Source organism: Heterodontus francisci, chromosome 2 (genome assembly GCF_036365525.1).
Source record: "Heterodontus francisci isolate sHetFra1 chromosome 2, sHetFra1.hap1, whole genome shotgun sequence".
Classification (NCBI taxonomy): Eukaryota; Metazoa; Chordata; class Chondrichthyes; order Heterodontiformes; family Heterodontidae; genus Heterodontus; species Heterodontus francisci.
In genome coordinates, this window is record NC_090372.1 from 134,070,821 (window position 1) to 134,088,028 (window position 17,208).

Genomic DNA, 17,208 nt, shown 5'->3' on the forward strand with positions numbered 1-17,208 from the left:
CGTAGCTACTGTCATGCAGACCCCCACCTGTCAAGAATGAGGCATATTAATTTTGCCATATGAACATTGATTTTAAACTGTTGCTGGAGTTGAGAGGGGCGGAGCGGAGAGGAGCTCTTCCAGCGTGCCGGAGTTGTGAAAAAAAAGCCAACAGTGACGTCAGAGGAGAGCTGCAAGGTGATTGGTTGGTGAGTAGCAGCTGTTAGTGCATTTAAATATCTTTAAAAAAAGGGGAAGGTTTTTTTTGTTGAAAAAAAAACCTATGGTGATAAAGGGAGTAGAACTAAAGTGTTTTTTTTAAGGACTTTAGATTGGAGTGGGTAGAACAAGGTTCCTAGTGTAATTAGTATTTTTTAATTATGGGAGCAACTAATTAACGTAAGGGTAAGTCATGTCAGGAGAGCTCAGCCCCGTGATATGCTCCTCCTGCTCTATGTGGGAAATCAGGGATGCTTCCAGTGTCCCTGATGACCATGTGTGCAGGAAGTGTTAGTGTTAGTGCAGGAAGTGCAGTTATTGGCTACCCGCATTACGGAGCTGGAGCTGCGGGTGGATTCACTGTGGAGCATCCGCGATGCTGAGGACGTCATGGATAGCCCGTTTAGTGAGGTGGTCACACCGCAGGTAATGGCTGCACAGGCAGAAAAGGGATGGGTGACCACCAGATGGATTAGCAGGTGCAGGCAGGTAGTGCAGGAGTCCCCTGTGGCCATCTCCCTCTCAAACAGATATACTGCTTTGGATACTGTTGGGGGGAGATGACCTCCGAGGGGAAAGCAGCAACAGCCAGGTTCGTGGCACCACGGATGGTTCTGCTGCACAGCAGGGGAGGAAAAGGGGTGGAAGAGCTATAGTGATAGGGGATTCTATCGTAAGGGGTGCAGATAGGCGTTTCTGTGGCTACAAACGAGACTCCAGGATGGTATGTTGCCTCCCTGGTGCTGGGGTCAAGGATGTCTCGGAGCGGCTGCAGGACATTCTGAAAGGGGAGGGTGAGCAGCCAGAGGTCGTGGTCCATATTGGTACTAACGACAGGCAAGAAGAGAGATGAGGTCCTGCAAAGTGAATATAGGGAGTTAGGCAAAAGGTTAAAAAGCAGGACCTCTAGGGTTGTAATCTCAGGATTACTCCCTGTTCCACATGCTAGTGAGGGTAGGAATAGGAAGATAAGGCAAATGAATGCATGACTGAAGAGCTGGTGTAGGCGGGAGGGCTTCAGCTACTTGGATCATTGGAATCTCTTCTGGTGCAGAGGTGACCTGTAGAAGAGGGACGGGTTGCATCTGAACTGGAAGGGGACCAATATCCTTGTGGGGAGGTTTGCTAGTACTACTTGGGAGGGTTTAAACTAGTCTTGCAGTGGGGTGGGACCCAAAATAGTAATCTCTCCAATGAGATAGTTGAGGCAAATGTAGAGGTTAAAGCAAGTAAGTCCAGTAGGCAGGCCGGGCAGGGGCAGGATAGGGAGCGTGGAAGGTCTGGTAGGCTAAACTGCATTTACTTTAATGCAAGAAGCCTTACTGGTAAGGCAGATGAACTCAGAGCATGGATCAGTACATGAGATTGTGATATTATAGCTATTATGTAAACATGGTTGAGGGATGGGCAGGACTGGCAGCTCAATGTTCCAGGGTGCCGATGCTTCCGGCGTGACAGAGGTGGAGGTAAGAGAGGAGGGGGAGTTGCACTATTGATTAGGGAGGACATCGCGGCAGTACTTAGAGAGGATATCCAGGGGGGAATGTCCAGCGAGGCCATATGGGTAGAACTTAGAAATAAGAAAGGGGTGATCACTTTGATAGGATTATACTATGGGCCCCCCAATAGTCAGAGGGAATTGGAGGAGCAAATATGGAGGGAAATGACAGATAGGTGTAAGAATTATAGGGTTGTGATAGTAGGTGATTTTAACTTCCCTAATATTGACTGGGACTGCCTTAGTGCTATGGGATCAGATGGGGAAGAATTTGTTAAGTGTGTCCAGGATAGTTTTCTGAAGCAGTATGTGGATGGCCCTACTAGAGAAGGGACTACACTCGAACTGCTCTTAGGAAATGAGGCTGGGCAGATGGTTGATGTGTCAGTGGGGGAGCACTATAGGACCAGTGACCATAACTCTATTAGCTTCAAGATAGTTATGGAAAAGGATAGGACTGGTCCTCAGGTTGAAGTCCTAAATTGGGGGAAGGCTAATTTCGATGGCATCAGACAGGAACTCTCAAAAGTTGATTGGGAGAGGCTGTTTACAGGTAAAGGGACGTCTGGCAAGTGGGAGGCTTTTAAAAGTGAGATAGGAAGAGTTCAGGGCCGGCATGTTCCTGTTAGATGGAAGGGCAAGGCTGGCAAGTTTAGGGAACCTTGGTTGACGAGGGATATTGAGGGTCTGGTCAGGACAAAGAAGGAGACATATGTCAGGTATAGGCAGCTGGGATCAAGCGAGTCCCTCGAGGAGTATAGGGGATGTAGGTCTACACTTAATAAGAAAACTACGAGGGCGAAAAGGGGCCATGAGAATTCCCTGGCAGATAAGATAAAGGAGAATCCTAAAAGATTCTATAAGTATATTAAGAGTAAAAGGGTAGCTAGGGAGAGAGTAGGTCCCCTTAAGGATCAGTCTGGTAATCTATGTGTGGAGCCACGGGAAATAGGCGAGGTCTTAAATGAATACTTCTCATCTGTATTTACCGTGGAGAAGGTCATGGAAGCTAATGAGTTCAAGCGAGGGAACAGCGATCTCCTGGAGCATATCAACATTACAAAGGAAGAGGTATTGGAGGTTTTGAAGCGCATTAAGGTGGATAAATCCCCAGGGCCTGACCAGGTGTATCCTAGGATGCTATGGGAAGCAAGGGAGGAGATTGCTGGGGCCCTGGCAGAGATTTTTGTATCATCGTTAGCCAAGGGTGAGGTACCGGAAGACTGGAGGATAGCTAATGTTGAGTCTTTATTTAAGAAAGGCAGCAGGGATAAGCCAGGGAACTGCAGGTCGGTGAGCCTTACATCAGTGCTGGGAAAGTTATTGGAAGGGATTCTGAGAGACAGGATTTATATGCATTTGGAAAGGCAAGGTCTGATTAGGGATAGTCAGCATGGCTGTGTGGGAAATCACGTCTCACGAATTTGAGTTTTTTGAGCAGGTGACCAGGAGGATTGACGAGGGCAGGGCGATGGATGTTGTCTACATGGACTTTAGCAAGGCCTTTGACAAGGTCCTGCATGGTAGGCTGGTCCAGAAGGTTCAAATACATGGGATCCAGGGTGAGCTAGCCAATTGGATACAAAATTGGCTTGGTGATAGGAGGCAGAGGGTGGTAATGGAGGCTTGTTTGTCAGATTGGAGGCCGATGACCAGTGGTGTGCTTCAGGGATCTGTGCTAGGCCCTCTGTTGTTTGTCATATATATTAATGACTTGGATGTGAATGTAGGGGCATGATTAGTAAGTTTGCAGATGACACCAAAATTGGTGGTATAGTGGACAGTGAAGAAGGTTGTCTAAGGTTACAACAGGATATAGATCAACTGGGAAAGTGGGCAAGGGATTGGCAAATGGAATTTAACGTAGACAAGTGCAAAATGATGCATTTTGGGAAGTTAAACCAGGGCAGGACATATACAGCGAATGACAGGGCCCTGGGGAGTGTTGTTGAGCAGAGAGACCTTGGGGTGCAAGTACACAGTTCCCTGAAAGTGGCAACACAGATAGACAGGGTGGTGAAGAAGGCGTATGGCATGCTTGCCTTCATCGGCCGAGGCATTGAGTACAAGAGTTGGGATGTCATGTTACAGTTGTACATAACGTTGGTTAGGCCGCATTTGGAGTACTGTGTGCAGTGCTGATTGCCGCACTACAGGAAAGATGTGATTAAGCTAGAGAGGGTGCAGAAAAGATTCACTAGGATGTTACCTGGTTTGGAGAGCTTGAGTTATAAAGAGAGATTGGATAGGCTGGGTCTGTTTTCCCTGGAGCGAAGGAGGCTGAGAGGGGACATGATGGAGGTATATAAAATTATGAGAGGCATAGATAGGGTAGATAGCCAGAGTCTGTTTCCCATGGTCGGGTGACTATAACTCGAGCGCATAGATTTAAGGTGAGAGGGAGGAGTTTAAAGGGGACCAAAGGGGTAAATCTTTCACACAAAGAATAGAGGGTATCTGGAATGAGCTGCCTGAGGAGGTGGTGGAGGTAGCAACATTTAAGAGGCATCTGGACAGGTACTTGAATGAGCAAGGCATAGAGAGATATGGAATTAATGCAGGCAGGTGGGATTAGTATAGATAGGCATTATGGTCGGCATGGACGTGATGGGCCAAAGGACCTGTTTCTATGCTGTCCGACTCTATGATTCTGTAACTCTAAGAAATGACTTGTTTGAAGATCACCAGACATTTGGCTGGGAGAACATTTGCATACTAAGAGACAGTGCTTGGAGAGACAAAATAATCCAATCCCTGATCCAATTAACCCAAATAGATTTTGATCACCAGACATTGAAGGTGCATGGAAGCACATTCCAGGGACTGCTAAGATGATACAATCCACTGGCTGGTCCTGGTTTTTTGAACTAGCCACAGGACAGTTTGACTTGAGAAGGCGATTTGCAACTGAAGCTGGAACAAGGAAGCCTCTCTGCTGCCTCTCTCTCGCTTTCTCCCAAGCCACCGGACCCACGGAAGACATGTAAACCTCGAGGGAAAAGACTCTGACATCGAAACAAGTTGAAGCGTGAACTGGGCCCCAATGAATGGCAGGACGTAACGGCAAACAAAGACTCCACACTGAACTTAAAGGACTGTAATTGTAATCCTGGGATTGCCTCAAACTTTTCCCCTTTATTTTTTTTCTACTTTTTCTGTCTCTAACTGCATGTGTGTTTATCGCGTATGCGTGCTGGCGTGGTCGTGCCGCATATTCGTAGTTGTTAACTGGATTTGTGTTTAAAGTTAATAAACTTCCACCTTTCTTGTTTATATCTAAGGAAACCTGTCTGATTTCTTTGCCTTACAATTGGAGCAGTGAACAAGGATTCACTGAGGGGGAGCTAAAAACACGGTGTTTCTAAAATTAAACTCTGTTACAGTTAAGCAAGGCAAAGGCTGAGAGGGAACCCCGAGACCCCTTCTTACCTGGTCGTAACACTACAAACAGGGGAATGTCATGACCATGGGGCTGAGCAGGGGCCTAGTCCTCAGCAGTCCTCCGAGTGTCAGGGGACCCGGCTGGCACATGCTCCCTTAGCCACTGGGACGTATCTGTGTCGTGACGATCAGCTTGTGATCCAGATTCTAATTTTAAACACCCCTGCGGACTGTGTGGATGCATCTGCACTGGCAGAGGTGGAAGAAGGGGCAGGTGACGGTGCACCCTCTGGGGCATTGGTTTCTTCTTCCCAGAGGAGGATTCTTGGGACATATGGTGTACTCAGTTTCCACATATGGCTGCAAGAGTCGAGATGACACTTCATCCGTACACCTTGTGGTTGCTGCCTCGCCATCTCCGAATGTCCTGCCCCCCCTCCTGTCTTGTGATCTCTGATGCCTCCTCCTCAGCCTTATGTCAGTGACCCCTCCTTCCATTCTAGCACACTCGCGCTGGTTGTGGTTTCGTAAATGCTGCAACAGACAGTGCAGATTTAATGACCTGGCAGATGATGCATCACAACCATTGCATACATGCATCAACATCACTCATACTGCATTGACTTTAGCATGACACATCCAAACACATAATGCCAATCTTCATCATTTAGCGAATGGCACCAAGGCTACTCACACTTTCCACTGCATTCCTTGCATACCCTCTGCCTTAAAGACACAGAGCCATGGAAGAAAACAATGGAGCTGCTTTGTCAGGACCATTTGCTCTCATCAATCTGAGCAAGTCATTGATGCGCTTGCCACACTGCACCCATGTTCTACGAGTGACTCCACGGGTCGAGACTTCCTCTGCGACTTCCATCCAGAACGTCTTGCTGAAGCGGGAGGGTCTTTGCACTCCATCTGCAGGGAAGAGGCCCTCCCGCCTTTCCCTGACGGCCTGAAGGAGAACTTTCAGGGAGGGATCACTGAACTGTGGGGCGGGATTTTGCCTACTGCCTGACATGAGATTCACTTTGGCTGCGAGTAAAATAAATGATATGAAGTTGGTGGCGACTTTCACAAAGTAAGGGCGGCAAAAACATTTTGATTTAAGTAAAAGCTTCAATTTAAGTTAGTTTAAAGATACTGACATGAAAGGAAGGCTGCTGATCCTTGAGGCTGCAAGCACAGAATGTTTTATATTTGTGGCAATCATAGTGCTTGGGGCAGTGACGGCGGGTTCCACCAATGAAAGGCCGCCCCCGCTGCATGATCCCACGTGTCCCCTGTGCCTGTTAACACACGGCTAATTTACACACAAAATTGTGTTGGAAATGGGATTTGCGCCGGGTGCGGAAATTACAGCAACTTCTGGTCCTGCCATTGGGAATGCCCCGACACTCAAAAATTCCACTCTTGTTGTCCTTCTCACAACTTGTTTCCATACCTCTTATTGTATCATCAGCAAACTTGACTACAATACACTCGGTCCCTTCATCCGAGTCATGAATATAGATTGTAAATAGTTGAGGCCGCAGCACTAAGTCCTGTGGCACTCCACTAGTTACAGTTTGCTAACCTGAAAATGCACCATTTATCCCTGACTCTCTGTTTCCTGTTAGTTAGTCAGTCCTCTATCCATGCCAATTTATTGCCCCCATCACCTTGAGGTCATATTGTGTGTAGTAATTTTTTATGTGGCACCTTATGCCTTTTGGAAATCCAAAGACCCTACATCTACTGTTTTCCCCTTTATCCACCCTCAAAGAATTCTAATAAATTTGTCAAACACAATTTCCTTTTCACCATGTTGACTCTACCTGATTGTATTATGATTTTCTAAATGTCTGCTACTACTTCCTTCATAATGGATTCTCGCATTTTCCCAATGACAGATGTTAGGCTAACTGGCCTATAGTTTCCTGATTTCTGTCTCCCTGCTGTCTTGAATAGAGTTGTTACATTTGAGGTTTTCCAATGCACTGGCACCTTTGGTGATGGGTGAATTCCGAGGGAATTCTGAAGGTTACAATAAATGTATCCACTATTTTTCCTCGTCCTTTTTCTCTAGTGATGGTGATTTGTTTTTAGTTCCTTTCTCCCTTTTGCCTCTTGATTTTCTACTATTCTTGGGATTTTATCTTCTACTATGAAGAGAGATACAAAATAATTGCTCAAAGTCTCTGCCTTGTTTCCCATTATTAATTCTTCAGTCTCATCCTTTAAGGGACCAACGATTACTTTAGCTCCTGCTTTTCTTTTTATATACTTGTAGAAGCTCTTACTGTTTGTTTTTATATTTCTTGCTAGCTTACTCTCATACTCCAATTTCTCCCTCTATTATTTTCTTAGCCATCCTTTGCTGGTTTCTAAAATTTTCCTAATCTTCTGGCCCACTGCTGATTCTTGCAGCATTGTACACCTTTTCCTTTGATTTTATACCATCCTGAACTTCCTTTGTTAGTCACGGATGGTGCATCCTTCTCATAGAGTCTTTTTGTCTCAATGGTATATATCTGTTGTGAGTTTTGAAATATTTCGTAAAATGTCTGCCACTGCTTCTCTACTACCTTACCTTTTAACCTATTAGCCAACTCTGTCTTCATACCCTTGTAATTGCCTTTATTTAAGTTTAAGACACTCGTTTCAGTCCCACATTTCTCACCCTCAAACTGAATGTGAAATTCTATCGTGTTATGATACTCTTGCCTGGAGGATCCTTTTCTATGAGGTCATTAATTAATTCTGTCTCATTACACATTACCAGGTCTAAAATAGCCTGCTCTCTAGTTGGTTCCAGAATGTATTGTTCTTAGAAACTGTCCCGAATACACTCTATGAACTCATCCTCCAGGCTACCTTTGACAATTTGATTGGTCCAGTCAGTTTGAAGATTAAAATCGCCCATGATTATTGCAGTACCTTTTTTACAAGCCCCCATTATTTCTTGATTTCTACTTTGTCCTACAGTGTAGCTACTGTTAGGGGGCCTATAAACTACATCCTCCAGTGACTTCTTTCCTTTGCTGTTTCTTATCTCCACCCAAACTGATTTTACATCTTGATCTTCTGAACCAAGATCATTTCTCACTATGGTACTAATCTCATCCTTTATTAACAGAGCTACTCCACATCTTTTTCCTTTCTTCCTATCCTTCCAAACTGTCAAATACCCTTGAATATTCAGTTTCAACCTTGGTCACCTTGCAACTGCATCTCTGCTATGGCATATCATACTCATTTATTTCTACTTGTGCCATCAATTCACCCATCTCGTTATGCATGCTGTGAGCATTCAGATAAAGACCCTTTAATTCTGTCTTTTTACTATTTTTCTCTACTCTAACCTTATTTGCTGGTGCACTCTTACGTTTGTATGCTCTGTCCCTTCCTGTCACACTTTCGTTATTGTTTCCTGTATTGCTACCCTGTACTATCGTCTTGTCCTTTCCTGTTAACTTTCCAAATCTCCCCTCACGTGAACCCTCCTCATTGCTATTTAGTTCAAAACTCTCTCTCTACAGCCGTAGTTATACGTTTTGCCAGGACTCTGGTCTCAGCGCGGTTCAGGTGAAGGCTGTCCCATTGGAACATCTCCCTCTTTCACCAGTATTGGTGCCAATGCACCATGAATCAAAAACAATTTCCCCGACACCAATCTTTGAGCCACTCATTCAACTCTCTGATCTTATTTACCCTATGCCACTTTGCTCATAGTTCTGGTAGTAATCCAGAGTTATTACCTTTGTGGTTCTGCTTTTTAATTTAGTTTCTCGGTGCTCATACTCACTCAGCAGAACCTCTTTCTTAGTCTACCTACGCTGTTGGTACCCACGTGGATCACAACAACTGCATCCTTTTCCTCCCACTCCATGTTTCTCTCCAGCCCCCAGGAGATGTCCTTAACACAGGCACTGGGCAGGCAACACAGACTTCAGGACTCTTGCTCTCAGTTGCAGAGAACAGTATCTATTCCCCCTAACTATATTGTCCCCTAATACAACTACATTCCTTTTTACTTCCCCCATGTGAATGGCCCCTGCACCACGGTGCTGTGGTCATTTTATTCATCCTTCCTGCAGCCCCAGCTCTCATCCACACAAGTTGTAAGAACATCAAACCTGGTGGACAAGTGCAAAGGCTGAGGCTCCTCCATTACTACCTTCTGAGACCCCATACCTGCCTGACGCACAGTCACACTTTCCTGTCCCTGACCATGGACCAAAGCTGAAGTAGCTGGCCTAAGGGGTGTGACTGCCTCCTGGAACTAAGCGTCCAGTTAACTTTCACCATCCCTGATGCATCGCAGTGTCCGAAGTTCGGATTCCAGCTCATCAACTCTGAGCTGAAATTCTTTGAGCTGCAGACACTTACTGCAGATGTTATTGTGGATCACACTGGTGTCCACCAGCTCCCACATACTACAGCTACAACACATTATCTTCCCTGCCATCTTTATTGTGTTTTATTTCACTAATTAGGTTTTGAGTTCTGCAATATCACTCAACTATTATTTGATGTTAAACTAGTTAAGCTATAAATTTAATACAATACTTCCCAGTACCAGTTAAAACTATTGCCCCAGTTTAGAGAGAAAAAAAGAGGTAAAACCCACCAACAGCAAAACCTTGATAATTTGAATAAACTGGAAACATCTGGTGGGTAGAGGAAATTGACCCATGCAAATGACTAAACTACACAGATCATTGCTGTTTTGCCATTGGAGTGCACTGGATCTGTCCACCGACCTGCCTTAGTCCTCTCCAACAGTACCTATATCTGTTACTCTTGCTGAAAAGTTTAGTTTTTGCAACAACAACTAATCACCTGGTGATTAGTTATCTGCTGATGGCTTTCTCCCGGTGGTTATGTGTAATTCCAGCCATTGGACCAACCAAATACCTGATCGATTTGATAAAGCATGCCAGATAGAGCACCAAAATCAGTAATAAAAACAGAAAATGCTGGAAATACTCAGTATTACAAGCAGCATCTGTGGAGTATGAAACAGAGTTAATGTTTCAGGTCACTGACCTTACATCAGAACAGCATGCGGTCTTGTTGGAAGCACCACAATGCTAATTTGAGTGCCCAATTCTGTAGGGGAGCTGTGAGTCAGTAGATCAGCTGTGCAATGCTGGCAGGAAGATTGTTGTTGGTTAGCTCTCACTCTGAATATTTTGAAAGTAAAATGTCCTAGCAGCTGACTTACACTTTGACAATTGAGAATATGAATACTATGTTACAAATAATTAAAGTTCTTCCTGTAAAATTCTTACTTTTTCAAGTAACCTTAAACTGGTCGGTCACTGCATCTTTAAAACTGAAAGCGCCCAAATAATACTTCGTGTTTCAGTATATGTTTTATCTACTTTTCAGTTTGTACTTTTGATAACTGGACAAGGTTTTGGAAATGCTCCACTCCCTGCATCCTCAACCACCAATGGAGTTTAGTTTAGAGATACAGCACTGAAACAGGCCCTTTGGCCCACCGAGTTTGTACCAACCATCAACCACCCATTTATACTAATCCTACACTAATCCCATATTCCTACCACATCCCCACCTGTCCCTATATTCCCCTACCTATACTAGGGGCAATTTATAATGGCCAATTTACCTACCAACCTGCAAGTCTTTTGGCTTGTGGGAGGAAACCGGAGCACCTGGAGAAAACCCACGCAGACACGGGGAGAACTTGCAAACTCCACACAGGCGGTACCCAGAATTGAACCCGGGTCGCTGGAGCTGTGAGGCTGCGGTGCTAACCACTGCGCCACTGTGCTGCCCCAAGTTAGGCCAAGCCAATTGTATACATAACAAGAGAACTCTGTAAAAAGTCGCTCAGTGATTTATACTCCAATACTTCAAATGACTGAAACAAAAACAAAAAATGCTTAAAATACTCACCAAGTCTGGCAGCATCTGTGGAGAGAGAAACAAAGTCAATGTTTCAGATCCGTGACCTTTCATCAAAAGTTCTCCAGAATTTTCTGTTTTTGTTTCAGATTTCCAGCATCCGCAGTATTTTGCTTTTGTTTCAAAATTACATTGTTATGACATTTTGTTTCAGATGTTACTCTTAGTACAACCAGCAGTCAGAACTTCACTTCTGTTTCTGAGAGATTGAAGATCTCAGCAACTGCTTCCCCCAGTGTAAATGATTCCAGCATAGAAAGCATTGGATCACAGCTTGACATCTCAGAGAGTGGAGTCATTGTAAGGGGAGGTAAAGTGGAAGTATTAAATATTAATGATTATCTTTGACAAATAAATATTCCTTAATATCCAGCAGAATATTACAATTTTAGTCTAATATTTAAGTGTATATGACCCCCTTGTGGGGAAAGTCTCGATAACATTGATTTTAATGGTCGCTGACTAAAATGGACTGTGTCAAGCATATGTCTGTTTCAGTTGATTGAATTCAAATAAACATTGGGAAGTCTAAAGCTATTGTGCTTGACCACAGCACAAACTCTGTTTCCTAACCACTGATTCTATACTTCTCCCTGGCCTTTCTCTCAGACCGAACCAGGCTGTTATTAATTTCACCATCCTATTCATTGATGAGCGTTTGACCCCATAACCTCTCTTTCTTCCACCTCCATAATATTGCCCATCTCCACCCTTGGCTCAGCCCATCTGCTGCTGACACCCTACTCCATGTTTTTAGTACGACCAGACATGATTATTCCAATGCTATCCTGGACAGCCTCCCAGCTTCCACCCTCCATTCATTTAAGCTCATCCAAAACTCTGCTGCTTTACCATCTTGTCCATCTCCCACTTCCTTCACCCCACCTTTGGAGGCTGTGCCTTGAGCTGTGTAGGCTCTAAGATCTGGAATTCCCTCCCTAAACCTTTCCACCTCTCCATCTCTCTCTTCTCCTTTAACACTTGTGCAAAACTACCAAACTTTTGGTCACCTGTCCTAATGTCTCCTTCTTTGGCTTGGTGTCAGTTTTTTTCTGATGATGGTCCTGTGAAGTGCCTTGGGATGCTTTATTACATTATAGGTGTTACATAGATGCAAGTTGTTGTATGTGATTCAAAGTGTGGTACTACTGGCTTTCATTCATTGCATATTATAATGGAGTAGCATACTGAGCATGTAAATCAGAATGTCATGGAGAGATTTGATGTAGGACATCATCTTATTTTAAATTTAGTTGAACCCACTTTTTCCAAAGTTATTTTGTTGAATTGTGTTGCTGATTATTATCTGATGCTTTTGTTCCACTCGAGCATGTTTCTGATCGGGTGCTGTGCTGAGATTAGATTGTAGTGTAATTTTCACCTTTACCACACATCAAAGTGATAGTTTTTCATTTTGCCTTCACTGAGAAGGAAAAGTGATGGAAAAACAGCTGTGAGCTCGAAGAAACATTAGTTTCTCCACCGTGCCCCCCTCCACCCCCTGCACTAGTTTTTCAAAATTGTTCAATTTTGGTGATGTAGAAAATGTGTAAAGAGAACACATATCTGATTAGTAATTAGGATATATTCTCATTAGGAGTAAATAAAAATTATAGTTTAATGACCTTGCATGCTTCAATGTTTATAGGCTCCTTTTCTGGAGGAGAATTGAGCAACTCGGAATCAATTTCAGGGTTGCCAGTTGTTCCAGGTACCTTTTTAAATCTTATCACTTCCCAATGATTGATATCTATCTATCTGGTATTAAATGCATTTAAAGACTAATTTACCATAGGTATTCATGTATTCTGGACTTCATTTATACTCTTTGTGAATATACTTGCCTTTTTCAATCATTGTTGCTTGTTAGACCTCTGTTGCAAAAATAGGATTTTGATTATAAATTCATAGTCAAGTCATTATGGCACAGAAAGAGTCCATTTGGCCCATCAAGTCCATATCAGCTCTCTGTACAGCAATCCAGTCAGTCCCATTCCCCTGCTCTAATGTCATAGCCCTAAAAGTTTATTTCCCTCGAGTGCCAATTCAATTTCCTTTTAAAATCATTAATCATTCCTGCTTCCACCACCCTTGTTGGCAATTATTTCCAGGCCATTAGCACTTGCTTCTTCCTCACAAACTCCCTGCATCTCTTGCCCAAAACGTTACATCTGTGTCCCCTAGCTCTTGTCTGATCATAGAGTCATTTATGGCACAGAAGGAGGCTGTTCGGCCCATTGAGCCCATGCCGGCTCTCTACAAAACTATTCAGTCAATCCCACTCCCCCATTCCGTCCCCTTAGCTCTGCAAATCTATTTCCTTCAAGTGGCCATCCAATTTCCTTTTGAAGTCTTTGACAGTCTCCACTTCCACCATCTTTGTGGGCAGCGAGTTGCAGGTCATAATCACCCGCTATGTAAAAAAGTTCTTCCTCATATTCCCCCTGCATCTCTTTCCCAAAAACTTCAATCTGTGTCTCCTAGTCCTTGTACCATTAGTTAATGGGAACAGTTTTTCCTTGTCTATTTTATCTAAACTTGTCATAATTTTTTTACACCTCTATCAAATCTCACCTCAGTCCACTTTGCTCCAAGGAGAACAACCCCAAATTCTCTAGCCTAACCTTGTAACTAAAATCCCCCATCCCTGAAAACATTCTGGTAAATCTCCTCTGCACCCTCACAAGGACCCCCACATCCTTTCTAAAGTGTGGGGACTAGAACTGGACATAATACTCTAGTTAGGGCCGAACCAGAGCTTTATAAAACTTCAGCATAACCTCCTGCTATTGTACTCAGTACCTCTACTTATGAAACCCAACATCCCATATGCTTTGCTAACTACTCTCTTAATGTGTCCTGCCACTTCAAAGATCTGTGCATATGAGCCCGCAGGTCCCTCTGTCCCTGCACAATCTTTAGAACTGTGCCACTAAGTCGATATTGCCTCTCCCTATCCCTTCTGCGAAAATGCCATCACCTTACATTTTTCTGTAATAAATTCCATCTGCCCATTCTGGTAGCCTATTTATGTCCTGTTGCAGTTGATCGATATTGTCCTCACTGTTTGTTTGCCACACCTTCAAGTTTGGTATCATTGGCAAATTATGAAAACAGTGATCCCAGCACTGAATCTTGGGGAGCACCACTGTCTACCTTCCAACAGTCTGAAAAACAAACATTTACCATGACTGTCCTTAAGCCAATTTTTTTAATCCAAGCTGACACTGACCCTCCTATTCCATGAGCCTCAATTTTGTTAACCAGCCTTTTATGTGGAACTTTGTCAAATGCCTTCTTAAAGCCCATATAGACAACATGCACCATATTCCATTCATCAACCTTCACTGTTAAATCGTCAAAATATTCAATTAGGTTAGTCAAGCATGACCTGCCTCATACAAATTTGTGCTGACTGTCCTTAATTAACTCAAACCTCTCTGAGTGCCTGTTGATTTGTTTCCCTGATAGTTGTTTATAAAACTTTATATAACTGATGTTAAACTGACCGGCCTGTACTTACTTGGAATGTGCTTCTACCCTTTCTTGAATAAGGGTGTCACATTTGCCACTCTCCAAACCTCTGGCTCTTCCCCTGTATCTAAGGAAGATCGGAAAATTATGGCAAGCCCTTCCACTATCTCCACCCGCACTTCCTTTAGCAACCTGGGATGCAAACCATCCGCACTAGGCGACTTATCCACTCTAAGCATAGACAGCCTTTCCAATACATCCGAACTTTGTATTCTTGGTAGTAATTTTAGTCTGCTCCAATCTAATATGGTTCTACTTCTTTCTCTAGTTCTATCCAACACACTCACTTTATGCATCTTATTCCTCTTTTCAACTTCTGTATGCTAGTGCCCATCCCCTGCCAAATTAGTTTAAACCCTCCCAACCACACTAGTGAACCACCCCATAATGACATTGGTCCCAGTCCTGTCGAGGTACAACCCATCCCTTTTGAATAGGTGCCTCCTGCCCCAGAACTGTTCCCAATATCCCAAGAATCTGAAGCCCTCCCTTCTGCACCATGCCTGAAGTCACACATTGATCCTCCCTGTCTTCCTATTTCTACTCTCGCTAGCAAGCGGCACTGGGAGTAATCCACAGATCACCACCTTTGAGATCCTACTTTTTAACTTCATTAGCTCCTGAAAATCTGACAATAGGACTTCAATACCTGTGCTCTCTCTACAGTTGGTACTGACATGTACCACAACTTCTGGCTCACTCCTTTCACGCTGCAGAATATTCTGTATCCTCTCCTATGATGTCCTTTACCCTGGCGTGAGGAAGGCAACACATCATGCAGGGGACATGAGTTGACAGTTGCAGAAACACCTACCTAGCCCCCCAAACAATGGAATGTCCTATAATGACTGCATCTCTACTCTTGTTTCCTCCTGTGCAGTCTCTTGCCCATTGGTGCCATGGTCTGGACTGCACTCCTTCAAGGTGTTGTCTTCATATTCAAACTAAGTTACATTCATGGTAATTATAATCAAACATATATGTTGTTGCAAGGATTTTGTATTGTATTAAAAACTTAAGCTTCTGTGTGTTTTTTTAAAAAACTTAAACAAGATTTCAGTGGACATTGGGACACCGGCAAATAGCTGAAATTTGTGAATGTTTTGAAAGGAAGTTCAAAACAAAAGCTGAACTTTATGGGTGTTTTGAAAGGAAGCTGAACAGTTACACAAGGACAGGAAAGCAGGCATTTTCAAGGAAACCAGCATGAGGTTTGACCTCCTCAGAGTTACTCTTTGAATGACAAGAGAGGCTCTATGTTAGTACATGTGACTTGTTCAGGAAGGTTTTGCTTTCAGTTTGGAGCTGTTAAAAAGCCAATGAGTTGGACAAAGAGCATTTTGAAATTTGGTTTTGACCTGCCTGGAGATCAGAGAGGAAGACCCAGAAAAAAGTATTACTTCTCTCTGTAAAGGAATCTGCATCTCTTGAGAAGAAACCCTGTATTTCAAATGTGTCAGATTCCCATTGCCTCCTGTCTCTGAAGAATCCCTGCATCAAGTGTGGTTCCTTTTGCCTCCAGTGTTTTAAGACATCCTGAAATCTGAAGAAATCTTCTACTGCTATATTGCTGCTACAAAACCTAAGAAGACCTGTTGCTGCACACCTGATGGAAGACCTCTGTGAATCCTGCTGCAGTTGAATTGCCTTGAACGCCTACCCATTACAGACTGTTCATCAACCTTGCCTGAAAAGACTTTGAGTGGCATCCAACTGTTTGACTTTGGGACACATCACCAAACCAAAGAACTTCCAACAGAACGTGACAAACTAGGTTATTTTATTATTCCTTTCATTCCTATGAAACAACTGTAAACCAAAAATCCTTTTTCTCTAGTTAACCGGTTCTTTTTTTTTGAATGTATGTGTCTGTGTATGAGGGCTAGGGAAATAAGGAGCTTTTCGTATATAGATTTATTTCATTATTGGTTAAGACTTAGTTTTATAATAAATAGTTGATTTTGTTGTTGATTAAAGAAACCTGGTTTGTGTGCTTTATTCTGGGGACTAAACAGAGTTTGTAATTGGCTGTTTTCTCGGTAGGTGGGAAAATCGATTGATATGCTCTGACCCGTGGAGAAGTGGGACTGAATTAAAAGTGCACTCATTCTGCCTCGGTCGAAACAATGTATATATGCATGCTTCTTGTTTCGTCACCCGTAACTATTTGCTGCGGTTGCATTATTTGTGTTACACCTGTTTGTAACACTTTTATGTCTTACATTTATACTTACCTTCTGTTTTGATTATGTAGTTCATTCTGTTGGCTTTGTTGTTTGCTGCTTTGCATTAGCAGGACAAATGGAACATTCCATCTCGTCAGACCTCTTAGGTCTCTTTCTACTTCAACCTTAGCCAGTTCAGCATCATTCATGAATACATATGTTGCCCATTATTCTTCCTTTTTTGCAATATCTATCTGCATGAAATTTCATCTGGTATTGTTTGGCCCATTCAGATATTTTGCTTATCTTATTCTGGAGTTTCTAGACTTGTGACTTTGACATCCCTGCCTTTCTTAGTTTTCTATCATTTGCCAATGTAACCGGTTTGTATTGAGTTTCAGAATCCAAATCATTGATGTAAATTATAAACAATAGGGATCCTGAGCCCCATTATACCTTACTCAATCCTTCCCCTCGTCTTGGCATTACCTTTCTTACCTGTGCCTATTGTTT

General features: G+C 43.3%; 1 protein-coding gene across 6 annotated transcripts in view; it reads left to right on the forward strand.

The window, feature by feature from the left end:
- LOC137347091 (polycystin-1-like protein 1) overlaps positions 1 to 17,208 on the forward strand; it is a 433,612-nt gene that overhangs the window by 214,028 nt on the left and 202,376 nt on the right. For all 6 annotated transcript variants that reach the window (XM_068011179.1, XM_068011196.1, XM_068011185.1 and 3 more), the window contains one exon: positions 11,151 to 11,306. In XM_068011179.1, the coding sequence (XP_067867280.1) occupies positions 11,151 to 11,306 (156 nt within the window). The remainder of the gene's footprint in view (positions 1 to 11,150; positions 11,307 to 17,208) is intronic.